This window comes from Hypanus sabinus, chromosome 10 (genome assembly GCF_030144855.1).
Source record: "Hypanus sabinus isolate sHypSab1 chromosome 10, sHypSab1.hap1, whole genome shotgun sequence".
Taxonomy (NCBI): Eukaryota; Metazoa; Chordata; class Chondrichthyes; order Myliobatiformes; family Dasyatidae; genus Hypanus; species Hypanus sabinus.
Genome location: NC_082715.1, coordinates 133,538,458 through 133,561,216, shown reverse-complemented (window position 1 = coordinate 133,561,216; position 22,759 = coordinate 133,538,458). Strand labels below are relative to the sequence as shown.

Here is a 22,759-nt window from a genome sequence, read left to right as displayed (position 1 = left end):
TTCATTTCATTCAGTACGCCCCTGGCATAAGATTCAAAGGAGTTTAGGCAGTTATATGACGAGCATTAGAGCATGTAGCAGGAAAGATTTAATTGTAACCCTGTCTAAAAGCTACTGAGATGGAGTACCTTGATAGTCACAGACAGTCACCGAACATAAGGAAGCCATTCAACTCATGTCACATGCAAAAGTTCGTCGTCCTGCCTTTCTGCCGGCTATGGTTCATCCTGGTACATTGGGAATGTGGTGACAGGTTCTGCCTCTATCGCGAGCACTGCATTCAGGACTACCACCATTTATCAGTTGAAACTTTCCCTCTGATCCTTCTATGAAACAGCTTCGGTCAGTGCTCCCTAGTTATTGGCCCGGCGCAGTAGCGCAGCGGTTAGAACAATGCCTTGCGGTACCAGCAACCCGGGTTCAATTCCCGTCGCTGCCTGTAAGGAGTTGACGCCTTCTCCCCGTGACCTCGTGGGTTTCCTCCGGGTGCTCTGGTTTCCTCCCACAGTCCAAGGACGTGCGAGTTGGTAGGCTAATTGGTCATTGTGAATTGTCCCATGATTAAGGTAGGTTGGGATGCTGGGTGCCACGGCTTGAAGATCTGGAAGTGCTATTCCGTGCAGTATCTCAAAATGTCAGAGGTTTAGAACAAACCAATAGAAACCACTTTATTTCACACAAAGCTATGAGGTGTGTAGGATACGTCCAGAATTAGTAAATGGGTCAAACAATTTGTTTCCATTTTAATGTCTTCATACTTCCCATTAAGTAATGGGTTGGGGTGGGTGTGGTTCTGGCATGAGAGTTTCTAGGATTTATTAGTCAGCTTTCAATGTAATGATACCGCCTTGACTTGAGGTAAATTTGAGGGGATGACAGAAGTCTCCAGGTTTTGATTGAGTTCAGCAGAGTCACACTGTTGATAAATGATTACAACAAAGAATAGTTGTTACTCTTTTCAAAGACATACATTATAAAGGTAGTATGAGACTGTATTGTGTGACTTAAGCAAAGTCAACAGTTGAGTTTCATTCAAGCTGCTTAGATTATAGCTTCAGTTCAGTTATGACTTTTTTATATTTAGTCATTTATAACCTGAGGTTTGGCCTTAATTCTAAAATAGCAATACGTGTGACTCCGTGTTGGCCAGAATTGCAAAATACATTACAGATTACCAGAAAAAAGTTCAGTCAGAAGATGTCAGTGGGATTTTATTTTCTTTCTCTCTATCTCCTTCCTGCGTCACCACGCTGTGGAAATGAGGCTTCAGATACAGAGACGCCGACGACATCGGAGCCTATGTCTCAATTACATTTCTGAAAAATTGACAGCGAGCAGCTCAGTGGAAAATTGTGTAGAGATTAACCAATTTCAAACACACCTAACGTTTGAGAAAGCTGCTCACACCAAACAAAACCTCGAAAAGCTGTTTGTTCACAAAACACTCCGCACTCCTCTTGCTGCTCCAGTTTCTCATAACGAGCTCACGCCACGGTGTAAGACGGGTCGCACGGAGGAACCCACACTCGACACTGCTGAATTTACCCCCTCCGCCACCACCCTCCCCCCCCACCGCCCCACCTCCCATCCTGACAGGAAGCACCATATGTTTAGAATGAAGATAAACTTGAATAAGTGAGAGGGATACAGTTTGCAGTGGCGAAGCTCGGTGTAATCACAGTGTGCAAACGTGTGCTGCTAAGGTCAAGACTTTGATCCGATTCCAAACAGCTGCTGACCTTGTCGTGGTCGGTGATCCGCTGCTGCCCGTCCCCCCTCTGGGTCGGTCACTGGTGGAGCTCAGTTCTAAAGGCAAGTGCTCTGCACCAGCGTTTTTGCAGAGTAGTAGGACTTGGGGAGGGGGCGGCAGGAAAACAGAGGCTACAGATTCAGTTTGAGTAGCCTTTGACGTCAGGCCCCTAAGTGACTCAACACAGAGCGAACGTTTAAAGGCAGAGCTCGAAACGGAGCAGTGATTATTGCATCCACCTGTCTAAGCCAGTTCCCCACCCCATGCCTGTTAGTGTAGTGTTGGTTGAGTGACAGATGGAAGGGTGCAGAGCTTCAAATCTTAGTTTTATGAATACGCCACAGCTGGAGTGAAGAAATGGAGAAGGTAACTGTCCTGTAGACGAGGTGGAATCCACTCGGGCTCCAAGGGCTCGCTTGTTTCAACCGAGCACACCCAGCGGGTCCGCGTTCGGGAAGAGTAACAGGTTCGGAAAGTTTGAGTTTTGCGCATTTAACTGTGATGTCTCTCTCTCTCTCTCTCTCTCTCTCTCTCTTCCTCCGCAGGTGTACTCAAACGGTGACCTGCATCACTTTGTCGACGGCTTCGACGAGAGCAAAAGTAACTGGATGCGATATGTGAATCCGACGCGCTCAAAGCAAGAGCAGTGCCTAGCGGCCTGTCAGAACGGCATGGACATCTACTTTTACACAGTGAAGCCCATCCTTGCTAACGAGGAGCTGCTGGTGTGGTACAGCAGCGAGTTTGCGGAGAGACTTCACTACCCAGGCTCCGATGATCTGATGATGATTAAGCTAAGTAAGTGCACTGAGTTGAGCCCCACAGTGAAGGGTGCTTTTGAGTGGGATTTCTTTGTCCGCACGGTCACTGCAAGGTCCGCAGCACATCCCCACCACGAGCATTAGGGAAACGCTCGAGCAGTGAGGTCTGAAGGAGCTCACAGAGGTAGGGCAGGGTAGGGGAAATGATTAAAAAGAGAGACGATGCGAAAGCAGGAGCTACAGCGGCTCAGCAAACATGGCGAAGCAGGATATTTGAGGCACCTTGGAATTACAGGTTTGCGGGCAGTTAGAACAGAACGCATTGGAATAGAGGTCAGTGAGACTTGGATAGCTTTGGAGTAGGAGCTAATTACTGTATCACCTCTACAGTGGCGAACCTGTGAAATTCGTTGCCGCGGGCAGCCGGGAGCCCAAGTCTTTATTTAAGGCAGAGGATAATACAGTAGATTCTTGATTGGTCAGCGCATGAGGGATTATGGGAGAAATCAGGTGATTAGGGCTGAGAGGGAAAATGGAACAGGCATGAAATGGTAGAGCGGACTCGATGGGTCAAATGGCCCAATTCTGTTCCTATGTATCGTCTTCCAAGTTGATGTTAGGAGACGCTTTGGGCCGAGGCCCTTCTCAGCTGAAAACGTTTGACAGCCTGTTCCCCTCCATCGATGCTGCCTGGCCTGCTGAGTTCCTCCAGCACCTTGTGTGTGGTTGCTCAAGATTTCCAGCATCTACAGGATCTATTGTGTTAATATTAGGAGAGTCGATTCTCTTTATACAAAGCACAGGCAGATCCTTTTGTGTTTGTGACCCTTTGTGTAGAAAGGGTATTTTGACGTTTATTTTCCAAGTCCAAGCCAAATGCAGACACGGGCCTGTCTATCCCCAGCAGTTCTCACTACATAACAGTGGTAAAGCTTCTACAGTTAATACAGGCACCAGCACCTAGCACAGTAAACTGGAAGCTAAGTTCCCACAGGGGCCTGCTGTGATCTTCTTAAATCTGTTTTTTAAATGGAATATTACCAATAAAAGAACAAACGGGAAGGGTGCCAGCTTTTTAGTGATATCCCTCAGGAAAGAGAAACTATTATTATTACAGCTCCACACAGCAGGACTGAACCTTTAATGGCTGCATAATAAAAAGAGCCAGGTAATATATGCTCTCCTGTGATGTGACTATCTTACTGAGGGAAAAAAGTGCTGAAAAAGTGCAGTGCTTATACAGTTGTGTTGTAAAGTACTCCTCACCTGCACTCTCAAGAGAGCCTTTGGCTAGTGAAATAGTGCAGTTCGTTTTTCTTTGTTTAAAAGTTCCCAGGCTGCTGCTTTCCTCCATAAAGTAGTGTCCGTTGCGGGAATTATGGTCCCTCAAATACCCGTAATATCTTAATGCCCCCACCCCCCTCAGGGTAGCCTCTCTCAATGTGTATGCTCTAGGTATATGTAAATAATGATTGGACATTATTCCAGCAGAGTGGGCATCTTATTCAAGTCTGCTTCTGCCCAAGCCAAAGATTCTAGATATTTAAAAATGACAGGGATTTTCTCATTCCCTCTCCTGCCTTTGCTGTGTTTTATCCCGTATTCCCAAGCAGAGTATTTTCTCGTGTGGCTGGGAGCTCCAAATCTCACCAGGAATACCTGGCAACTCGTCAGGCACAGCCCCAGGTCCGGGGACCTGAGGGCGGACTGCCATTTTGCCCCGGTGGCGCCCCCCCGCCCGCAGCCCCAGTGCTGCGTGCGTCCGCCCAGTACCCCGCCAGTTGGGATCTGCTGGCAGCGGGGGCCCCAGGGTCACATAGTGCCTTTAGCAAGGAAGCTTTAGCATTCAGTCTGATGAGAGAGTCCCCCATGTACATCCAAGCCACTCAACACCCACCCCCCCACAAAGGTTTGAGAGCAAATAGCCCGCAGCTTGAAATGGTGTGAGGCAGCGTATGCCAAAAGCACGTCATCATAACGGAGTCTCGTCCATTCAAGTAATGATTGCATGTGCAGCTTCCTGTAAAAGGCTGAATTATTTACATTTGGTCTTTTTTTTCCTTTTGAGTTAAGGCATGACGATTCACTGAGCATCTGAATATATCAGAATCCGGTTTATTTTCTCCGGCATGTGTCGTGTTAACTTGGCAGCAGCAATACATAATATAGAAGAAAAATAAAAGTAAATATGTAAAATTACAGTATATGTATAATGAACAGATTAAAAATCATGCAAAAACAGAAATAATATATATTTAAAAAGTGAGGTAGAGTTCAGGGGTTCAATGTCCATTTAGGAATCGGATGGCAGAGGGGAAGAAGCTGTTCCTGAATCGCTGAGTGTGTGTCTTCAAGCTTCTGTACCTCCTACCTGATGGTAACAGTGAGAAAAGGGCATGCCCTGGGTGCTGGGGGTCCTTAATAATGGACGCTGCCTTTCTGAGACACCGCTCCGTGAAGATGTCGTGGGTATCACATGGGAGGTCGTAGGGATTCTTTTGTACACTAGCACAATCATAGTCCACCCTTATGACGAGGTTAAGGTAAAAAATAATCCAAGGAAAGATTAGCTTCAGAAGGTATCTGGAAATGGTTGCAGAATGATACTATTAAGAGTTTACAATCTGTCACTTCATGATTCCTATTCAGTTTGTGCTGAGGTGAGATTATTCACTGAGGGGAATGGATGTTGCCCAACAATAGACCTGTCAGAGGCAAACAGGAGCTGCAGTCTCTTTCCCCTCCACCCTCATTCCTGCCCGTCCCGCCATTCGTTCCCACCTTTTAATTTTTTAAAAATTGAGTTACTGCGTGGAATAGGCCCTTCCTGCCCTTCGAGCCATGCCGCTGAGCAATCCCTTGATTCAATCCTAGCCATATCGTGGGGAAAATTTACAATGAGCAACTAACCTACGGACTGGGGTGTCTTTGGACTGTGGGAGGAAACCAGGACACTCATACCGGGAAATCCATACGGGGAGAATGGACAGTTGTGGGAAATGAGCCTGGGTGCCAGTACTGTACTGTACTGTGCCACCTCACCTTCTCCACTCTCCTATCCCTCCCCATCCAACCGTTCCTTCCCTCTGCCCTCCTTTTGCTTCCTTCATGCTTCCCTTCCCGTCTGTCCACACAGCAATGGATGCAACCCTAATGCATGCAATCATTTGTCCTGGCTGAGATCTCACCACACCATAGAGTCCCAAGGTCTCGCTCGTTCTTTTGGACCTCACCTTCCAAGGGTTGTTTCAGGTTGCTGTGACCTTAAGATATGGAGCCAGTTTTCCATGGCAACATTCCAACCAATGGGAGCCTTTGGTTGATGGGGGCATAGTTTCAAGCACCATATGTAGCAATTATTAATTTCACAAAATGGGATATTATAATTTTGTTATTTATAAGCTCTAGACTATGTGTGGTGGTAGATACTGCTTTTCCAAAAGCTTACTCCAAATCCTTTTTATTCCTCAACTCCAGAGTGCATCAACCTACCTAAGATCGAGGAACTGCAGGGAAAATGGCAGCCCGGCCCAGGAGACCGACACAACAGTAAGGGAGAATCATTAATGGAGACAGAAATTGCAACCCCTTTAAGAACCTTGAGGAATATTCTCTTACTGCGTTCCACTCAATAAGTACTCTGTTTTTTGAGAGTCACAAGAGATTCTGCAGATGCTGGAAATCTGCATCAACAGGCAGAAAATGCCCGAGGAAATCAGTGAGTTGGGTAGCGCCCATGGAGGGAAATGAATGGTCTGTTGAAAACATTGACTATTCAGTTTCCTCCATGGATGCCACCTTTCCCGCTGAGTTCCTCCAGCATTTTCTGAGTCGTTGCTCTGGATTTCCAGCATCTGCAGAATCTCTTGTGTTTTTAAACTACGTCCATTTGTACGAAATTCTCCAATTAGTGGAAACATCTAACACCTACCCTTTCAGGCTAGTTTGAGATCTTGTATATTTGAGTAAGATCACTGCTCATTCTAACACCGATGAGCTTCTTAAAGAGTTCTCCAATTTCAACCAATAGGAGAACAGCTTGCATTTATCTATAGGATATAGGAAATAACTGAAATAATGTAACAGAAGGCAGGAGAAAATATCTGAAATAAAACTGATCCTGAGCTAAACTATGAGAACTTGGAGACTGAGAACTTGGCTTAAGATGGTGGACATTCTTGCGTCTCAGATCAAGAGGAGGTGGAAATGGTTTAGATGGAATTTTATTGGTGAGGATGTTTCAGTTGACTGATCAATCACCATTAATGCAAAAGAAGAGAATTAACAATGGACCAAAGAGAGGGTGAGATCTGTTGGCCAAAGCAGCTGGGAAGAAATTGTGGGAGGAGGAGGATATTTTGTTTTTCTGTTGACGTACTGAGATCCAGCACGGAATAGATTCTTCCAGCCCTTTGAGCCTCGCTGCTCAGCAACCCCCCGATTTAACCCAAACCTAGTCCAGGTACAATTTACAATGAACAATTAACGTAACACCTGTACGTCTTTGGACTGTGGCAGGAAACTGGAGCACCCGGAGAAAATCCACACGCCTTACAGGCAGCGGTGGGAATTGAACCTGGGTCACTGGTACTGTAAAGCGTTGTGCTAACCGCTACGCTACCATGCCGCCCGATCTATTTTCTATTCTATTGATCTATTTTCAGAGAGTAATGGTTGGATGCAGAACCGTTTCATTAAATGCTTATTTATTTTAAATCATTTGTTAAACCCATCCAGAAGATTGCAATGTGTATCGGTGAGTTGCTTCATAAATACCACCTCATGCTCAAAGCACTATGATTGTCAATATAAGAAATAGGAAGTCTTTCAAGTGTTTTTTAATCTGAAAGCGTTGATCCAGTTTTTAATCGAAGAGCAACCTCCCAGTCTGTAAGTAACCACGTCTGGGAGGTATTTAGTTTTACGAGAGTTTGGTGCCTTTTTTATTTTCGGAACATTGTCCGATTTTAGTTCTCCACTTCATTGCCCCTTTCAGTAAAAGCTGGTTGTTATAGATTGATTAGTGAGAGTTGTAACTTTGCTTTTTTGAGGATAAATAAACAAACTGAGTTAAGGAAGCTATTTTAAAAGCTTAGAACATTTAAGTCACATTCACAACCTGGTGATTACCAGGTCTTAGCACAAAAGTCCAAATGCACTCTAATTAATTGAAATTATTTCCCTTTATTTGGAATATTATCTACTGCACTGGGAGTTTCTAAATCTGTTTAAGCCAGCAACCAATTCCCGTATCACTAACTGATTTGTTCTAAAGAATACAAGAGTCTGTCAAGGTGCAGATCAGTCCCAATCTGGCCACCTGCAAAGTGGAAATCATTGGTAAACTAGAGAATAAAAGCTGAACATAAACAGAAGCGACTTTTCTTCTCAGTGCAGCAACTGCTAGACATGTTGCCTGAAGTTGTGGTTGCAAGGAAAAGAGGGAAACACAATACAGAGTGAAATCTGTCTCTGTTCATTGCTTTAAGAGGAAGGGAGAGCGTTGGCTGCCAAATATTTCCCTATTATTCACACCTCAGCATTCTGTCCCATTGAAATCAGTGGGACCAGATGTGCGGAACAGAAATACAATGGCTGTGTTAACACTAATAAGGGATTTTGAAGGTAGCCCATTGGAGAGACGTTAGTAATGTTCGATTCTTCCAATCCCCCCCCCCCTGCCCCCCCACCATGTACTCACACCCCTGCCAAGCAAGGCTTCTGATTTTGCGCTCACTTTGCCAGGAAATGTGAGAGATCGGTCAACATCTTGCGGGCTAGTTCTGACTGAGAGCAACACGCCGTAGTTTCTAAAAGTGAGGGTTAGGAAGTACTTATTTGTTGAGATACAGCTTGGAACAGACCCTTCTGGCTCTCAGAGCCACGCCAAACCAGCAGACGACGATTTAACCCAGTTTGGGAGTCAATTATGTGATAATAGCACTTTTCAATGCATCCCTTATAGCTGGCTGGGTGGAGGGTCATCTATCAGGAGTGTGAAAACCCTTGAGTGACCCAGTTTTTAACTGGAGAAAGCAGGGTTACAGATGTCCCATCAACTTGTCCTTTTATTACTGCACCACACAGTGGTTGCTAGTCAAGCTGGAGTAATCTGCTAGTCTGGCATCTTGTCTCCTGTGGTTGCCGAAGGTCAGACTATCTGCTTTTTAACTCTCTTCAGAACTAAGTGTGTGGCCCGCCCCAGCATCCCTTAATTTAATATCAAAAGTGATTCAGCAGACTTGAGAGATACGGTGCAACGTGGGCCACAGTCCCGCTTCCCTGGCGCATTGTACCTTTCAAGCCAGATGGCATTTCCCATAGATGCCGTAATCTTTAATGTGTGCACTTGTCTTGCACTGCTGTCTGCCTGCCTCCTCCTCTGAGAAGACAATAAAGGAGTGTGGAGTGATTTGTGGGGGGGGGGGGGGGGGGTCGGGGGTCTCCGAATGGAGATAAATAGGAGAGGGAAATAGGAGCTTTGAGGTGGATGGGGAGGGGAAACGTGGAGAATGGGACTTCGAAATGGCTCGTGGAGGAGCTTTTGGAGACTTGGAACTGAAATGGAAAGCCATGGAGAATATTGGACGGAATGGAGGGGGATGAGGAAGAGGTGATGTGGAGTGTGGGACTTCCGAGTGGACAGGAGGGGGGAGGGTGAGTGTGAGGCTCGGCAGTGGGCAGAGTGAGTGAACTCAAGTAGACGTGGGGGGGGAGAGCGTGGGCCTTTTCAAGACGGGGAGGGGAAATTGTGTGAACTCAAGTAGACGTGGGGGTGTGGGGAGCGTGGGCCTTTTCAAGACGGGGAGGGGAAATTGTGTGAACTCAAGTAGACGTGGGGGTGTGGGGAGCGTGGGCCTTTTCAAGACGGGGAGGGGAGATTGTGTGAACTCAAGTAGGTGTGGGAGAGGGGACCTTTTCAGGATAGGGAGGGGAGGCTGGAGTGCGGGTCTCTGAATGGATCTGACAGAGGCAGAGACTAGGAGTGTGAGGAGAGAGTTTGGAGCAGCTGAACCACAGTGATCCTGGGTGATGTGTTCAGAATGATCCTCCCAAAAGGCTTTGCTTGGTTAGAAGTGATGATGTGCAATGGAAGACTCACTTAGAATACCCATTGCCAGTTCAACGGTTGCTCTCGGGGGCTGCAAGCTGCTATTCCAACGCAGCCTTTACCGAGCAGCAGTACTGTTGTGATTCTCTGCCTCCTCCTCTTTGAAGGAGCAAGTAGAAACTTTTAACCCTTCACGGTGTTTATCAAGTCCTCACTTAATTGAACTGCCTGTTGAAACCAAGTCCTGCACTTTGTACGGACTTTGGCGCCAACTTCCGTGCCACTTCAGCAGAATGAGAACGACAAGGAAAGCACGCCACGATCCCCTCAACCCCGCGCTGCGGGCAGCTGTATTTCTTAACTCTGCTCGCCTCAGCCGTCCTTCAGCTGGGCTGCTGCGCTGTTCACTGACAGATCACCTTCCGGTACATTGACTAAGAAAAGTTCAGTGACTACTCGAACTTCCTGCCTGCCAAGCCCTATTTGAGAGATAGGTATCTCCCTGATAACCTTCTGTTTATTTTTGTGTACTGGCCCGAGGAAGCCGGCTCATGCTATCTGTGCTTACTATCAGCTCCTTGCCTACAGTGTCCACTCAACTCTGTTTGTTTAGCCCTGCCAGAGCAGAGAGGCATTGATTGCTAGTGTACAGCAGTCATCCATCACTGTGCCTGAAACTTCAGCACACTCATCCCCAGCTTCCAAAAGCACTTTGTCTGACAGCTCTGGGATGTCAAGTTAAATGGCAGCTGGGACATGCATCCTTACTTAAACAGGTGATTGTGACAGGCCCGCTATTGATGGAAGTGGAGTGGAAAGGCAGTAAACAGTGTGCAGAAAGAAAACACGGCCAAAAATGAGCTGCTCGTTTGATCTCAATGTCGGAATTCTTGCCCGCCCCTCCCCCTCTTGCCAAAAAAAAAATTATTGCGAGAAGCTAACTTGGATAGACTGATTAGTGAACATGCAGTAACTGGGCAGTAGTCCTGTCCGACAGTATAAGGGTCTGTGGGAGTGCGCCTCTTGACTCCACAACAAAGTATTAATTGATTTTAGAGTGCTTTGAGACATCTTGGAGATGGAGTCAAGTAGGAGATAATTTCTTCCTTTCTCTAAGCAGCTGAGCTACCCAGGGTATTAGAATGTAGAGACACAGGGAAATGTCTAGAAATATAGGTAAGTCAGGGCTTGAGGCCTTGCTCTCTGTTACTGAGTACAATTGTGTCTGATGACTCTATCTCTTTACCATATTCCTGCTCTCTTCACCCATTCTGTTTGATGCCTTTTGTGTCCAGAAATCTATCTGTTTCCATATAACAGGAAAACTTTTTCACCCAGAGAGTGGTGGATATGTGGAATGCTCTGCCCCAGAAGGCAGTGGAGGCCAAGTCTCTGGATGCATTCAAGAGAGAGTTAGATAGAGCTCTTATAGATAGCGGGGTCAAGGGATATGGGGAGAGGGCAGGAACGGGGTACTGATTGTGTATGATCAGCCATGATCACAGTGAATGGCAGTGCTGTCTAGAAGGGCTGAATGGCCTACTCCTGCACCTACTGTCTAATGTCTATAACACAGCACGGAAACAGGCCATCTCAGCCCTTCTAGTCTGTGCCGATGCTTACTCTCACCTAGTCCCACTGGCCTGCACTCAGCCCATAACCCTCCATTCCTTTCCTGTCCATATACCTATCCAATTTTACTTTAAATGACAATACCAAACTTGCCTCTACCACTTCTACTGGAAGCTCCTTCCACACAGCTACCTCTCTCTGAGTAAAGAAATTCCCCCTCGTGTTACCCTTAAACTTTTGCCCCCTAACTCTCAAATCACTTCCTCTTGTTTGAATCTCCTCTACTCTCAACGGAAAAAGCCTATCCACGTCAACTCTATCTATCCCCCTCATAATTTTAAATACCTCTATCAAGTCCCCCCTCAACCTTCTACGCTCCAAAAAATAAAGACCTAACTTGTCCAGCCTTTCCCTGTAACTCAGGTGCTGAAACCCAGGTAACATTCTAGTAAATCTCGTCTGTACTCTCTCTATTTTGTTGACATCTTTCCTATAATTCGGTGACCAGAACTGTACACAATTTTCCTTCGTAAGTATACTTAGCAACAAGGTCTCCACAGCCTTCTGTGATGGAGAATCCACCCTCTCCTCCTTTCAGTCCAAAATGTCTCGATGCTAATTGAGGCTAATTCTCTGAGCAATCGGTTATTAATTTGCTCAGGAGTATTGCCTGTATTGCGCCTGTATGGTCTTCAGTCTGTGAGAAAGGACTAAACCATGGGTCTTCCTGTCAGCTTTGCACTCCTCCTTGTAAAGTCATCAGGCTGTGGGTTCACAAATCATATTTTAGGATTTTAAACTGCACACCCAGAGTTCATCCTATTTGTTGGCATGCCGAAAGAGTGCTGTACGTTTAGAGTTGCTGTTCTTTAAAGCCCCATCCAGCTTCTTGATTGAGGCACCTCAGGCATTGAGAAGTGTGTGGCAATATTTTAAGGCCTGGAGCTCTCTCCAAAGCAAAAATAACAACAATAAGTCGCCATTTCCCCGAGTGGTTTATGTACGTGGATTCTGTACGTGTTGTGGCTGCTACGTTGGTGACTCCAGAGTAAATGAATTCATCAAGAATAACATGCTTTGGAAACTGATTTCACCCCTTTGTTTGATGTGCTGTTTATACCCGTCTGGATCCCCGAGTAGTGAAATTGGCCAAAGTTATGTCAGAGAGAGCACAGTGATGATATAATCTAGGGTAGGATCGCACTCAGCGAAGGCAGTGAGGCAGGCTCTGCAGGGCGCCGGGCCTTGAAGGCACTCTTCCCTCGGAGTGCCAGACGCAAACAATAGACTCTGGCTGCCGCTGGGCATGGGAACAAGGCAGTAGGCACACCCCTGAGCACAGTGAAAATGCCCTGTGTCGCAGGAGTCCAAGCAGAGAGCAGACCAGACATGAGAGTGCAGCCAAAGGTCTCACTAAGGGGATGTCACATTCCAAAGTGATGAGAGCGTTGGAACCTTTCAGACTTTTATATCTATATTAGGTCTTCTTCAGCACTGAGAACGTAAGAAAAAGGACCAGAGGGTTCGCAAAGAGGTCACTGGTAACAAAGCCTGCACTTCCATTCAGGTTATGAAGATGCAATTGTTGACCTGATCACCAGAACCATTGGCACACCCCCCCCCCCCCCCCCCCCCCCCGTGGTCCAAAGTTCCTCGTTTCGTAGAAAGAAGTCAGTTTGTAAAGGTTTCCTTATAACGTCTTGAAGCTTGTGTCATTTTACTGAATTTTCGCCGGGTCTTTTGCATAGCTGTTCTCCCCCCACCCCCAGAAAGCTTGGTCATCCCAGTTATTGTCCAAAGGGGATTTTAGACAATATCAATGTTATTTCCTTGCTTCAGATTTGATGATGTTATATACAAGCCGTAGAATTCCTCAGGAATTTTTCATCCGCACTTCTGTCCAAATGAGCTTTACGTCTGCACAACCAACCCTCTTTGTTCGTAGTAAAAGAAAAAGAATCACTTCTATAGTAGCTTTGAAGATCTCAAGTTATCTCAAAGGGCCAAAGCACTTTCCTACTCCTTGCCACACAAAATGTGTCAGCCAAATTGTGCACAGCAAGCTCCCATTAATAACTACATGAATCTGACTCCATTAGCTATCTTAGTGATGTGATTAAGAGATTAAACTAAATAAGAAATGGTTTCCCTGCTTTTCATGCAAACTCTTGGATTCAGCTGAGAGAGCATCAATTGTGTCAGCAAGCTTATCTTTTTGAATATTAAGAATGAGTTGGGATATTAAGTTACTGTTACATAAATGTCAGTCTCTTGTTTCTCCCCCCTGTAACCTATATTATGTCATTGATGGCATAAACAGATAGCTCTCCATTTTGGTATGTAGTTGACCATGTTAATTATAACAATATGTCAGTGATTGAGTGAAAATCAGCAGGGATATTAAAACATTAATTTCCACAAAGAATATCTCCATTAACAAACATAAAAAAGATATTTGCTTTTCATTATGGTTATGGTTTAGAGGAAAATTACTGTAGGAAATGAGCTGAAGTCAGCAGGATATTGGCAAGTCATTGTCTAACAATGTGGTGAATAGCGTGGCTGTTAAGCCAGTAACAAGCAATGCAGAAGTACTCTGCAAACCGGGCAGAGCTTTTTTTTAAAATTAGCCTCGGCTTTTATGGGGGTCAGAGGCTTGTGGTTGTTATCGTGGTCCCGTCTGAAGCCATCCTCCGTGAAGACCACTGTGGACGCAGCATTCACCCAGCAGGGTTGCACCATTAGAATCATAAAGGGAAGAGGTGCGGGTGCTGGAAATCCGAGTAACACATGCAAAATGCTGCAGGAACTCAGCAGGCCGGGCAGCATCACGGAAAAGAGTACAGTCGACACTTCGGGCCGAGACCCTTCGGCAGGACTTGGTCCTGCTGACAGGTCTCGGCCCGGATGTCGACTCTGCTCTTCCCCCGCACCTCTCCATAGATCCTGCCTGGCCTGCTGAGTTCTTCCAGCGTTTTGTGTGTTGCCGTCAGAATAGTCGCCAGTCTTCATTCTCCAACCACAAAGTCTTGTGGTCTGGCATGGGTTGTACCAACATGTTGCTCCCGTTAAAGCTTCATCATGGATGAAGGCAGGATGTCTACGAAGTAAAAGCTGCAGGGAAATGCCGAGCAACGTACTTCAGTGACTTGGCAATCGTTGAACAAGAAGCAATGAAAAGCGTTAGTTTGGCCTGTCATCCAGACGGATCATTTGAAATACCAATCACAATAAGAGAATGCACGATTAGAGTTACACTCGCAGAGAATGTGCACTGTAGATAGGCAAATAAGGTACAAGGGCCAGGATGTGTTAGAGTGAGAGATCAAGAGTTCATCTTTCTCGTACGATTTGTTTCCTAATGCAACCTTTCTCCTCTATCTGCAGAACAAAGATATGTAACTGAAGAGAATGGTATTACAAAGCCAGGCAACGGGACACACAGAATCCTCGATAGTGAGGAAAATGCTGTGAAGGAGAATCACAGGGTAACGACAGCCCAACCATTGGTCGCTCCAGGAAAAGAAATGGAGGACATCAGCAAAAAGCACAGTCTGGAACGAACCTTCTTGCCTCGTGTCCTGTACCCCGTAAGGCCTCACGTTCCGGAAGAATACGTGAAGCCCACTTCAGTCTACGGGATTGAGACGCAAAGTTACGTCAAGCACTCTCCCCTGCAGTCTTCCGTCATCTCCAGTCCCTCATCTCGAAGCAGCCCAGACCAGAGTTTCAAGAGCTTAACACCACACAGCAGTCCAGAATCTCACATCTCCCCCTTAATCCCCTCAACAGAGGAACACAAGCAAGCTTTTCCATACCTGACTGGGCCGTACAACCGGGAAGGGTTGGGCTCTCTCCCGGCCTACCCCCCTCCTGGACACCTGCCTTTCATCCACCCCTACAACCCCGTTAATAGCCAGTACTCCCGACTCATGTTACCTCATTACCAAGTCGGTTGCAACGGGCTGAATACCTTCGCAGGCCTGGGGGGCATAAACGGCATGAGCAACTTCAGCCTCTTACCCAGAGTGTACCCGTTGTACGGCAGCCTCCTGGGGAACGGTGGCCTCTCCCAGCACCTCTTTGGCCCGTCGGTTCTGCCCGGCCCGCTGCCACCCGAAGCAGGCCAGAGGCTGCTGCTCCCGGAGCGGCCGAAGGACTTCCTGATCCCCGCGCGGAACAGCGCCTTCTCCATCGCGGGCCCCGCTGCCAGCCTGAAAGATCGTCCAGGCAGCCCCGGCAGCAGCTCCCCGACCGCAGGAACAGCTGCATTGCACTCGGAACATCTACTGCAACCCAAACCTACCTCAGCTGGCCTGGTCAGCAGCAGCAGCAGCAGCGAAGAAGCCATGAATCTCATCAAACCAAAGCGCAACCTCACCGGTTACAAAACACTTCCTTACCCTCTAAAGAAGCAGAATGGGAAGATAAAGTACGAGTGTAATGTCTGCTACAAGACCTTTGGACAGCTATCGAACCTTAAGGTCAGTGAAAAGCCTCCTCCGAAGGAATAATTCTGTCAATAAGGGGCTGAGTGGAGAGGGAGAAGTCAAAAGGGTCGACGTCTTGTCCCAAGAAGTAAGAGGTCCTTGTAGACAAGAGCAGTGAGCTGATTGTTAGCACATTGGTGTATGTGGGGGATTGCTGCGTACCACTTGACAACTTCAAATGCTGGCAGCAAGTTTTTCTGGGCATTTGAATGACATTAAATAAATTCAGCTCATTTCCTTTCTCTCTTTATATTCTCTACCCCCTCTCTCCCCCCACCACCACCCCCCTCTCTCCCCACCACCACCCCCCTCTCTCCCCACCACCACCCCCCTCTCTCCCCACCACCACCCCCTCTCTCCCCCACCCCCTCTCTCCCCCACCCCCTCTCTCCCCACCACCCCCTCTCTCCCCACCACCCCCTCTCTCCACCACCCCTCTCTCTCTCCCCAACCCCTCTCTCCCCACCCCCCTCTCCCCACCACCCCCTCTCTCTCTCTCCACCACCCCCTCTCTCTCTCCCCAACACCACCACTTTCTCTCCCCACCCCCCTCTCTCCCCACCACCAACCCCCCTCTCTCTCTCCCCACCACCCCCCTCTCTCTCCCCACCACCTCCCCCTCTCTCCCCACCACCACCCCTCTCTCTCCCCACCCCCCTCTCTCCCCACCACCACCACTTTCTCTCCCCACCCCCCTCTCTCCCCACCACCAACCCCCCTCTCTCTCTCCCCACCAGCCCCCTCTCTCTCCCCACCACCTCCCCCTCTCTCCCCACCACCACCCCTCTCTCTCCCCACCCCCCTCTCTCCCCACCACCTCCCCCTCTCTTCCCCCACCACTCCTCCCCACTCTCCCACCACTCCTCCCGCCTCTCTCTCCCACCACCCCCACTCCGCCCCAAACCCCTCTCTCCCTCTCTCCCTCTCTCCTTCCCCCTCTCCCTCCCCTTCTCCTCTTATTCAATAAGGTCTCCCTGCTCATCTGAATAATCTCTCTCACGTGGCATATCTTCTGAAGGCTCTCTGTGGTTCTGACAAACCCAAGATGCGCAGCGCATTTTGTGAAATCAAAGAACAAGGGAATTATAAAGTCAGGTTTGCCTCTGTCTTTTCCAGGTCCACCTGAGAGTACACAGTGGGGAACGGCCTTTTAAGTGTCAAACCTGCAATAAAGGCTTCACCCAGCTCGCACACCTTCAGAAGCACTATTTGGTTCACACTGGGGAGAAGCCACATGAATGTCAGGTAGAAGAATGCTTTCACTGATGTATTTAAAAAAAAAACATAAAAATGCATACACGTTTTTAAAAAAAATCACTCTGCTCCTTTCCCTGTTGCTTTAGCTTATTGTGTATTAAATATGTGAAACTGCAAACTTCGCCTTGGGGAATTTCTGGTTTACTTTTAGATCAAACCATCGGTAGATCATTGATGTGTCGTGAGTACTGGTCCCTGGAGTTGTGCTTCTCAGCTTTTGACATCCTGTGAGGTCCAGAAATATCATTTTGTTTCAAAATCTACTCAGGTTATTGAGATTGAGGTTTTTACTGTTCCTGGTTGTAAGGTCTATGTTTGTTGAAAGGCACAGAGTTGTCCCCTCTCTCAAGCAACGATGCAGGTGAATCCTGACAGAACAGCAGAAAGAATTGGCAGCTTTTGTTTAGCTGCAGGGTTGATGGATGATGGTTTCTGCTTTTGCCCCACACAGATTCTCTCCGGACTCTGATCAAAGTGTCATTAACTAGTAATGGGCTCATAATAATGGCTAATGTGCTTTGTGCCCACTAATATGATGAACTGATAAGTGAGGCTTTGGGCCTACTCCAGGGCTCGGATCTGAGGACACAATTTTGGTCCGGAATGTTGTTGTTTGCATGATTTGTGTCCTTTCTCCTTTCTCTTGCACATCGAGGGTTGGTGTTTTATTTAAACTTTTATTTCTTTCTTTAACTGGGTCCTTTCGGGTTTCTTGCCTCGTGGCTAACCGTGAGCAAACAAGTATCAAGGTTGTATAATCTATATAATGAATACACTTGAATCTTGAACACAGCAGCGTAATGTGCCTGTGCACAGGAACAAGACAAATCAGCAATATTCAGAATTATTGGAAAGCTGTCGATCATTCAGAACCCATCAGCCTTGGGGAGAAATGAGCCCTTTATGTGAATGTGAAACTGGTTTTGCTTTAAGGTGAACACTGCATGTGGAGTAATGTTTCACCGGGACAATTGGCCTGTGGTTGTTTGTAAAATGTGAGCATTGATGGTGAGAGTCAGCGGACAGCTTGGTTAAAGGTGCAGGTACAGTCCTCACTGTCCAGAGAGGATTACTGTGGCAGGGATCTGCCTGTGATCCTACGCTGACAAAGGGGAGCTCCTCCGATGCCCCAGTACCTGGAGGGCACGGACTCCCAGTTATGACCCTCGGCTCAGGGCCAGCATTGGGGCCCAGAAAGGCTCGCCTCTTTGCAGAGCAAATCGTGAAATGGCTTCCTTTGTCTATAACCTTCTCTGATTAAAACTCAGCATTGTGAGTTCATTCTGTAAAAGAAAAGTTAATAAAAGCAAAGTGGGGAAAAGTCCGTATGAGACTGGAGTGCAGTGTTGGCTGCTGCAGCACTGTCCACTGTCCTCTGGTCCTCAGTTTGTTTTGAAGTTAACATTGGGAGCAAAGTTCAAAGGGGCCATCGGCACCAGTTTCTGATTGCTGCCTAGATTAGATGGCGGTGCTTTGGGCTGGCATAAATTCAATGGCTTCCTTCAGCACTGAGAGGAAATATGAAATAAAAAAAACAAGGGAGGATTGTTAAAACAAGCTCGATCTGCCCCCTTCACGTTTCCTTTCTCTCCCCGTGCAGGTTTGCCACAAACGATTCAGCAGCACGAGCAACCTGAAGACTCACCTCCGCCTGCACTCGGGCGAGAAACCTTACCAGTGCAAGCTGTGCCCGGCCAAGTTCACCCAGTTCGTGCACCTGAAGCTGCACAAGCGCCTGCACACCAGGGAGCGCCCCCACAAGTGCTTCCAGTGCCACAAGACCTACATCCACCACTGCAGCCTGAAGGCTCACCTGAAAGGAAACTGCCCCGTCGCCCCGGGCGCCGGCCGGTCCCTGGAGGACCTGCATCGCTTCAACGAGGAGATCAACAAGTTCGACATCAGTGACAGCGCCGACAAACTGGACGACATGGGGCACGGCGAGGAGCTGGAGTCCATCGTCGAGAAACAGATCTTCAGCAGGCTCAGGAGGGAGGTGGAAGAGGCCGGTTTAAAGAACACGTTTGAAAGGAGCCTGGGCAGCGACCTCCTCTCCTCCGGGTGTAACACGTACGAGAAACTGGACCTACCAGTCCTGAAAATGGCTCACGGTAGCCCACTACCTCGTGTGCCCATCAAAGTCAAGCAAGAAACCATTGAACCCATTGATCCTTGAGATCAGACAGATGTGACACTTTTTACAATTTGGGGAGCAAAGCTGCCTGGACCACCCAAATGTAGATAGACCTCTGCAACGCTGCAGGACAGACTGACTGACTCTTTTGAGAGCTGCCCCCATGTGGCAGGGCATCTCAACATACATCTCAGGGCATCTTTAGTAAAATATTAGACTATAGCAAGCCTCCCAGCAAAGCTTAAAGACAATCATTTTAAGCAGAATTATTTTTGCAAAAGTAGTCAATAATTTATTATGCAATTGACTTTGTTAAGCAATACCTGAAAATGATGTTTACAATGACCCAGGTTAATCATTGTAATCAAATATGGAAATGCTTTATTTTTATTTTCTCTGATGCCATTCTTTGTAGATACTTTAAGCTGTGTTTTGAATTTAAGGAGAAAATTAATGGGATCTTAATAGGAAAGCAATTTAAACATTTAAATTGGAATATCTGAAAATAGTTTTGTAAAATACTGTTGCAATATAGTGTATTGCCAAAGCAGGAAGTTTTTAAGAAAAATTGTTTAATCATCATTACCTTTTTTTTCTCATTTCCCATCATGTCTTTTCACTCCCTTCTTTAGTTCTTTCTCCTTTCTCTCCTCTTCCCTTTGCCATTTATCCCCACACAATTCTCTCTCTCTCCCTCTCTCCCTCCCTCTCTCCCTCCCTCTCTCCCTCCCTCTCTCCCTCCCTCTCTCCCTCCCTCTCTCCCTCCCTCTCTCCCTCCCTCTCCCTCCCTCTCTCTCTCCCTCCCTCTCTCCCTCCCGTTCTCCCTCCCTCTCTCCCTCTCTCCCTCTCTCCCTCTCTCCCTCTCTCCCTCCCTCTCTCTCTCCCTCTCTCTCTCCCTCTCTCTCTCCCTCTCTCTCTCCCTCCCTCTCTCCCTCCCTCCCTCTCTCCCTCCCTCTCTCCCTCCCTCCCTCTCTCCTCTAAATCGTGGATGAGATTGCAAAGCTGAACAACAGCTACCTCATTGTTTGTCCAGTGATGCAGGGAGCATAAAGAAACAAAACTGGATAGATTTTATTATTTCTTGTTTACTGGTAATGTAGCAGTAATATTTGTGTATTTTTAATATAAAAAGTCAAAAATCCTCTAAGTTATGAATTATGAGTGAAAATCAAAAGTGTTTTTATCAACAGGAGGTTTTGGGCCCAGAGTCCCAGCAGCTGTGACCACATAGTTTGGGTGCAGTTTAAGGAGCTGGACTTGAATTGTTTTTTTGTTGTTGACTGGTTTAATGCAAACCGAAGCATCACTACTCTACCACTGGATACACTTTATTCCTGTTTAATGCTTCTGTGTTGTTTTATTTTGGTTTTGGTTCTTTGTGCACCAGCTGCGTGGCACTCCAGTCAGCTGAAGTTGACTGTGGGCTCCGTTCAAGTGAATGTAGCAGAAACCTGTCTGGAAAGTTTGTTAACAGTGGGATTGATTTGATTTTGTTTTGTTTTTTTAAAAATATTAATTTAAATTTCCTCCTTGACCTAAGCAAACAGGTATTTTGGAGCCTTTGGGCTTTTGCTTATTTCTAGTTTACATTCTGGTTTACAATGTTATTTATGCACAATATGTCAAAGTGTAAATTAAAATATAAATGCTCACTTAACTTGTGAAAGTTTTGCTTTCTTGTTCAAAAGGAATATTTGTGGAGGGATAAGGATTTGGGGGCACCTGAAGCTTCATTCTGAACTTTGCTCCCTCACCATAGCCACCCTTCCATATTGTTGCCAAGGCATTGAAATGGGCCCACTTAATTGGGCTAAAATGCATTGAACACCAGAACCAATTCAGCTCAACCCCACCTCCCTAGAGGTTATTGGAGTTGCTTATGTGGGCCACTGAAGCTGTCTCGTTCATTGTTCCTACCTCAAATAAAGCACATTTTCTGGCAAGTGCTCGACCAGAACGGATAGGAGCAGAATTAGGCCATTTGACCAATTGAGTCTGCTTCGCCATTCCATCACGGCTGAATTATCATCCCTCCGAATCCCATTCTCCTGCTTCTCCATCTGACCTTTGACACCCTTACTAATCAAGAACTTATCAACCTCTGCCTTAAACACACCCAATGACGTGGCCTTCACAGCCAGCTCTATCAGTGAATTCCACAGACTCATCTTAAAGAAATTCCTCCTCAACTCTGTTCTAAAGGAATGTCCTTCCATTCTGAGGCTGTGCCTGCTGGTCCTAGATTCTCCCACTCAAGGAAACATTCTCTTCACATCCTGTTTAGCTAGGCCTTTCAAAATAAGATGTTTCAGTAAGATCCCCCCTTGTTCTTCTAATCCTCAGTGAGTAAAGGCCCAGAGCCATCAGATGCTCCTTGTACATGAACTCTCTTTTTCCTGGGATGGTTCTTGTGAATCTCCTGGACAGCACATGTTTTCTTAGATAAGAGACCCAAAACTGCACATAGTATTCCAAGTGTGGTCTGACCAATGCCTTATAAATTAACAGCGTCACATTCTTCCTTTTATATTCTCATCTACTCAAAATGAATGCCGACATGTAATTTGCCTTCCTTACCACCCACTCAACCTGCAAGTTAAACTTTAGGGGATCTGCACGAGAATTCCCAAGTACTTCATTTCCTTTTATTTGCCCTCCATTTAGAAAATAGTGCGTGCCTTTGTTCCTTCTGGCTTTTGCAGGCACTGGTGAGGCCTTGCTGGAAGCATTGTGAACAGTTGTGGCCCCCTTCTCCAAGAAAGCATGTGGTGACATTGGAGACGGTTCAAAATTGATTCTGGGAACGAAAGGCTGACCCTATGAGGAGCGTTTGGCTCTGGACCTGTACTCACTGGAATTTAGAAGAATGAGGGGGGATCTCATTGAAACCTATAGAATGTTGAAAGGCCTAGATAGAGTGGACGTGGAGAGGGTGTTTTCTGTTGTGGGGGAGTCTAGGTCCTACGGGGCAGCCTCAGAATATAGAGGGATGTCCATTTGGAACAGGAGGAATTTCTTTGGCCAGAGGGTGGTGAATTTGTGGGATTCATTGCCACAGGTGGCTGTGGAAGTGAGGTCACTGGAAGCATTTGAGGCTGAGGTTGATATTCTTGTTTAGTCGGGGGATGAAGGCAAGAGAATGGGGTTGAGAAGGAAAAGCATCTGTCATGATGAAATGCCGGAGCAGAATTGATGGGCTGAATGGCCTATTTCTGCTCATATGTCTTATAGCTTTATACCTTTATTCCTTTATTACTTCGACCAAAGTGCGTGACCATACACTATAATCCACCTGCCACTTCTTTGCCCATTCCTTCTGCTTCTTCAACGCTACCTATCCCTGCACCTATCGTTGTTTTGTCTGTAAACTTGGCCACAAAGCCATTAAATTCCATCATCTGAATCATCGACATACACATGAAAAGAAGTGGTCCCAATACTGACCCTTGCGGAACACCACTAGTCACCAGCAGACAACCAAAAAAGGCTCCCTTTATTCCTACTCTTTGCCTCCTGGCAGTCAGCCAATCTTCTATCCACCCTAGTATCTTTCTTGTATGGCTATTGGCTCTTACCTTGTAAACAGCCTCATGTGCAGCATCGTTTAAAAGACCTTTTGAAAATCCAAGTAAACAAAATCCAAGAAAATCCTTTGTCCATCCTGCCTTTTACTTCCTCAAAGAATTCCAACAGACTTGTCGGGCAACATTTCTCTTCAAGGAAATCATGTGGACTTTGACCTAT

At 46.7% G+C, this 22,759-nt stretch overlaps 1 protein-coding gene across 5 annotated transcripts in view; it reads left to right on the top strand.

Annotated features, from left to right (window-relative positions):
- Positions 1 to 19,822, top strand: part of prdm1a (PR domain containing 1a, with ZNF domain) — a 106,423-nt gene extending 86,601 nt beyond the window's left edge. For all 5 annotated transcript variants that reach the window (XM_059983022.1, XM_059983023.1, XM_059983027.1 and 2 more), the window contains 5 exons: positions 2,296 to 2,548; positions 5,989 to 6,060; positions 14,522 to 15,618; positions 16,741 to 16,869; positions 18,482 to 19,822. In XM_059983022.1, coding sequence (XP_059839005.1) covers positions 2,296 to 2,548; positions 5,989 to 6,060; positions 14,522 to 15,618; positions 16,741 to 16,869; positions 18,482 to 19,057 — 2,127 coding nt within the window. In that variant the 3' untranslated portion in view covers positions 19,058 to 19,822. The remainder of the gene's footprint in view (positions 1 to 2,295; positions 2,549 to 5,988; positions 6,061 to 14,521; positions 15,619 to 16,740; positions 16,870 to 18,481) is intronic.
- The last annotated feature ends 2,937 nt before the right edge of the window (positions 19,823 to 22,759 follow it).